The sequence below is a fragment of the Solanum stenotomum genome, chromosome 10, assembly GCF_019186545.1.
Source record: "Solanum stenotomum isolate F172 chromosome 10, ASM1918654v1, whole genome shotgun sequence".
Lineage (NCBI taxonomy): Eukaryota > Viridiplantae > Streptophyta > Magnoliopsida > Solanales > Solanaceae > Solanum > Solanum stenotomum.
The window spans coordinates 31685039-31691052 of record NC_064291.1 but is presented as its reverse complement, the minus strand read 5'-3'; the positions used below and the strand labels follow the sequence as shown (position 1 = coordinate 31691052).

General features: G+C 41.5%; 1 protein-coding gene across 1 annotated transcript; it reads right to left on the bottom strand.

The window, feature by feature from the left end:
- Positions 1-3435: 3435 nt before the first annotated feature.
- On the bottom strand, positions 3436-3888 carry LOC125842903 (uncharacterized). The gene has a single exon (XM_049522182.1). It carries the CDS (start codon positions 3886-3888, stop codon positions 3436-3438), a length of 453 nt encoding a protein of 150 aa, XP_049378139.1.
- Positions 3889-6014: the final 2126 nt, after the last annotated feature.

Here is a 6014-nt window from a genome sequence, read left to right as displayed (position 1 = left end):
CTCAAATTGCCCCTCATTTCTTTTATTCTAAGAACCAACCTTTAAAAAACAATTTTTTTTATTCTCTTACTGAGGGTTTTTTTCTATTACCTTGTATCTATTTCAGGCTACCTCTTCACTTTCAGTCTTACTAAGTCCACAACAGTCTATGCTACAGTGCTTAGGCAAGCAGGGTGCAAACAACTTAGGGATTCAATAAAGTGATGGCAGGTGAAAATATGGCTGCCAATAAAAGGCTACAGGCTCAACAAGGCTACAAGTGATAGTATGTGAAAAGGCTAAGCTTTTTTGAACATATTTAAAGAGGCCTATTATCATTTCATACACAAAGCAACACTCAAATTTCGCTTCAATAACACGCCAAGCAAGTTCTAGACTCAGATGCACTACACGGATAATACAATGCCTCACTGATCATGACACAAGTTCTAATCAAGTTGGATCAATCACAGGCAACATAATCAGTTCATGCAAAAGTTCTATTTAAGCTTTAGTTGCAGTCATTAAAATCAAGTACAAGAATTCAAATGCTTTCATATATATATATATATTACCTACATGCTTTCATACAATTTCCTTTCAGAATTTCAAGCTTCAGCTCACATACCATACCTACGACTCAATGACGAAAATTTTCCTTAAGACGATCGTCATCCATCTATCATAGGGCAATGTGACTCAACTACGACGATTGACTCGATCCTAGAATCGAAACTAACCTTCAAGGAACCCAAATAAAAAAATAAAAGTCAAACAGACGACAATATACAATATAGAGAGAATTACTCCCCACCCCACACTTGAAATATTAGCATTGTCCCCACTGTTACACAAAATCACAAAATAAGAACATAGGTAAGGCGAATCACTCCATGATCAATCCTCTATGGCATTTTCGCCTTCAGCCTCATCACCGGCCTATGTAGGGTCAACCTCCTCCGTGTCAGAACTGGAGTCCACATCAGAACCAGTGCGCAGCCTGTCCTCTTCAGTCGTATATCATCATCCACAGGCTCATGAAACTCTAGACCGATGCCTAGCAATGTTTTGGCATATGCATTCAGCGGGTACCTTCTTTCTACCTGCCCCAAATTGCTTCTCAGTTGACACCCGACATCCATTTTGGTGGTGCAACATCTCCAGCCCATACATACGGGCCATAATCAACTCATCTCGGCGATGGCACTCTGATGTGGTGAGTGGTGGGCCGAACTCATTGTCAGCCCCCTTTGTTTTCATTATGTCCACCGGCGCTGGGAAGAGGGGTACCATATAATCCAAGCTTTTCTCTGTTATACCTGCAGAATGACACAATCGAGTGATGATACCTCTAAAAGCATACTCACTCTGTTTGTGTAGCCGGGCCTTTGTGATGGTAGATTTCAGCACAACACCGATATTTAGCTCAGTGTTAGTCATCAAGGCGTGAACTAAGCACACTTTATCACGTGTGATGTCTGTGTAGTGAAGCCCGGGTATCAAGCAATTCATGACTATTTTCAACCAAACTCGAGCTTCTCTGCTCATGTGTGCATACGAAACAGACTGGTGTAACCTCTTTGCGATGTGCTTGGTCCATTGAACCATCGATTGGGGTCCACAAAGTGTGTGTCGGATGGCTCGATAAGGTGGTCGAATGTTCAACCTCATTAGCAGCAATAGGTCAGCATCAGTTGAAGTGTGTACTATATCATTTAGAACCGCGGGAGTGAGAGTTACATCAACTCCCCGCACCTTTACAAAATGCGATTTGGACTCTGTCGCCCAATTGGCATAGAACTCTCGGACCATGTGCAAGTTGCACTCATTTGGCTCAGCAAAAATGAACTCTACATGAAGTTCTTGGATGCGCCTCATGATTCGGGGAAACTCCCGTGCAAGACTATCTCTTTCAATGCACACGTCAGAAAAGTACCGAGCCTCTGTGTGTTTCTTCTACCATACTTTACCCTCTTTGACCACTGCTCGCAACCCGAACCTTCGAGTTTGCCCCCGTGGGATGCTGGTGCGGGAGGTACATTCCCCTCACCCCGAACTCGCTTTCTTTGGCTTGAAGTTGCTACTTCCTTGTCGGGTCTTCAAGTACCTGACATGATTACCTGCAAGCACAATACAATCCATCCCAAAACAGATTACCCATCACAACGAAAGATACGGGTGGTGCACACAAACCACCCCACACTTAGTCGAAGCATTCATCCTACCTCGGTACTCAGACTTCCCAAAGGTTACATGCACAACCCAAAGCTACAACACATCCACACAGTAACACAATCTGAATTCACATTCAATTCCCACAAAAGCACTCAAGTACAACCATCATCCACACAATCCCACACATACATAATCGCACAGTGTTACTTAAGACTTCACACAAATACCTGTAATTTCCATGAAGTGGAAACTATTACTTATCAAACAACCCCATCTGTTACCCTACCATATCCCTGCAACCATAATCTTTAATCAATGCCCACAATGTCAAACGATTGGGAGTTTATACTCAAGAATTAGAAACTATTATCATGACTAACAAATGCAACGTCCACCCATTATTGCAAACCCGACAACTACCCAAATAACTACATTCACCTAATGATCATCACTAACAGGACAACGTAACTCATAATCATTGAAGAAATGAGGAGAACGCATACCCGTGATGATGACAAAGGAGAGAATCGAGTTGGAGAGCAGAAATCGTTTTTGCGTTACGGAATTGGAGTTAAAAAATCTCAAGAAGAGAAGGGGAGGGGAAAATCGTGCGTGATGGAGAAACAAACAATTGGGAAAATAGTGGGGAATTTGCGGGTAGAATAAGAAATAAAATGAGGGTCGGGTCGGATTTTCTAAAAAATAATTAGGTTAAACCCGACATTTTTAATGAAAATTGAAAAATCCTCACCTGGTCTGCGACACAGCTCCATTATGGAGTCCTCTGTCTCGCAGAATTAATTTATTTCCCATAAAAATCAAAAGTAGGACCCCACTCCGCTCTACGCTTCCAATATGGAGATCCTTTATTTTTTACGAAAAAAATAATTCTCGTCGAATCTAAAATATCTAGCCTACTCCGCGACGCGTTCACGTTACAGAGTGTTCTGCCTCGTCCTGAAAAATGAATTTCTAGCGAGGCAAAATTTAACACCCCCTACGCGACTTGCTATAGCTCCAAATTCCTGTTACCTACACATTTGAAGCACAACACCCATTAATGTAAACCCGATGGGTTGCCTCCCATCCAGCGCCTTAGTTTTGGTCGTGGCACGACTCATTTTTTTTTGTATTTTCCTGATATATCAAACTTTTTTGTACTAATTCCTATGAATTGAAAGAACAAAATGGAAAACCAGAAATCCTATCTATTACAAGGGGTTACGAGTTACCTCCCGTGTAGCGCTTGATTTAACGTCGCAGCACGACCCAGCTCATGACTCACTCGTCATTTAAGTTAAGCGATTCTTTCTCACGATCAATGTCATTCCCAAAGTAGTGTTTCACTCTTTTCCCATTTACAAGAAAAGTGGAGCTCTTATCCTTATTTCTTAGCTCCACAGATCCATGTTGGGTCATTCTCACCACCTCAAACGGCCCACTCCACTTAGACCGAAGTTTTTCAGGGAACAACTTCAGTCTTGAATTGAATAGTAGCACCAATTGGCCAGGCTTAAAGGGGAGTGACACAATATGCTTGTCATGCCACTTCTTGATCTTCTCTTTGTACAGCTTGGCATTTTCGTACGCGTGTAGCCTGAATTCCTCTAGCTCGTGCAGTTGTGTTATTATTTTCTTGCATGCCAACTCAAGATCTAGATTCAACTTCTTGATAGCCCAGTACACTTGATGCTCCAATTCTGTTGTAAGGTGACATGCTTTTCCAAACACCATTCGATAAAGAAAAGTCCCTATCAATGTCTTATATTCTGTCAGGTATTCCCACAAAGCATTATCTAACTTTTCAGTCCAATCTTTCCTTTGTGCATTCACAGTCTTTTACATAATTTGCTTTACTTCCCTATTGGACACTTCAACTTGCCCGCTAGTCTGAGGATGATAGGTTGTGGCTACCTTGTGTCGCACTCCATATTTGGCCAGCAGATTCTGCACTGAACTATTGATGAAGTGCTTAACTCCATCACTTATCATGGCCCTTGGGGTTCCAAACCTGGTGAAGATGTGCTTCCTGATGAACTTTACTAATTAGTAGGTAGAGCAACAACCTCCACCCACTTGGACACATAGTCCACTGCCACTAGTATGTACTAGTTTCCATTAGAAGATGGGAATGGTCCCATGAAGTCTATCCCCCATACATCAAAGATATCAACTTCGAGGATGTTTCTTAACGGCATCTCATGTCTTCAAGAAATAGTGCCCATCCGCTGACACTGATTACAGCCCTTCACAAAAATCACAGCATCTTTAAATAAAGTAGGCCAAAAGAAACCAGATTGCAGTACCTTATGCGTTGTACGCTCGCCTCCGTGATGCCCACCATATGGTGAAGAGTGACAACTCTCCAACACTTGCAATGCCTCTTGTTCAGCTATACACCTTTGCACCATCTGATCAGGTCCTTGCTTGAATAAGAAAGGCCCATCCCACATATAAAATTGTGCCTCATGCTTCAACTTTTGCTTCTGATGTGTTGAAGCTCCAAGTGGAAATTAAATCAGTCACCAAAAAGTTTACAATATCAGCATACCAGGGTACTTGTGCGAGGTCCAAGGCTATCAATTGCTTATCAGGATAGTCCTCACGAATCTGTTCTTTATTCCTCACATGAGATGAGTCATTCAATCTTGACAAATGATCGGCTATCTGGTTTTCAGTCCCCTTCCTATCTTTAATTTCCAGATCAAACTCTTGCAAAAGTAATATCCATTTGATCAGCCTCGGCTTCGCGTCCTTCATGTTAAATAAATACTTGATCGCAGCATGGTTAGTGTAAACAACAACCTTGGTGCCCACCAAGTAAGATCTGAACTTATCAAAAGCAAATACTAGCGCTAGCATCTCCTTTTCTATGATAGTGTAGTTCAATTGTGCTACATCAAGAGTCTTGCTGGCATAATAAATGGAGTGAAACATCTTATCCTTTTGCTAGCCTAGCACTGCACCAATAGTTGTGTCGTTGGCATCACACATGAGCTCAAAGGGTAGCTCCCAATTCAGAGCAATCAAAATCGGCGCTTTAATAAACTTCTTCTTTAGTAGCTTAAATGCCTGCAGACAATGTTCATCAAATTCAAAGTTCACCTCCTTTTCTACTAAACTACACATGGATCTTGCAGTTTTAGAAAAGTCCTTGATGAATCTTTTATAAAACCCAGCATGTCCCAGAAAACTTCGAATTCCCTTCATAGTGATGGGTAGTGGCAGCTTCTCAATGACTTCCACTTTAGTTTTATCAACTTCCAGCCCATCTCTTAAAATTTTGTGCCCCAGTACAATACCTTTTTGAACGAGAAAGTGGCACTTTTCCCAATTCAACACAAGATTCGTTTCTTCACACCTTGCAAAGACCCTGTCAAGATTATGCAAAGAAAGGTTAAAAGACTCACCAAACACCGAGAAGTCGTCCATGAACACCTCAACAAAATCCTCCACCATATCGTGGAAGATTGTCATCATGAATCTCTGGAATGTAGCTGGTACATTGCATAATACGAATGGCATACATTTGAACGCATAGGTGCCATACCGACAAGTGAATGTAGTCTTCTCCTGGTCCTCTAGTGTAATGACTATCTGATTATAGCCTGAGTAGCCATCCAAGAAGCAGTAATATTCTTGTCCTGTCAGTCTGTCCAACATTTGATCAATAAATGGCACAAATGTGTATTGAAGTTGGTAACTTTATTAAATAATGTAAATCGGCTTTTTGAGTTTAGTTCAAAGAGATTTGGGGTCCGTAGATGCTGCCAGTTTTTGACATTTTAATTTTTAGTTGGGGCTTTGGGAATTAATTAGTTATTAGATTAAGGGCTTAGGGGGTCGGTTAGGAGTTAATT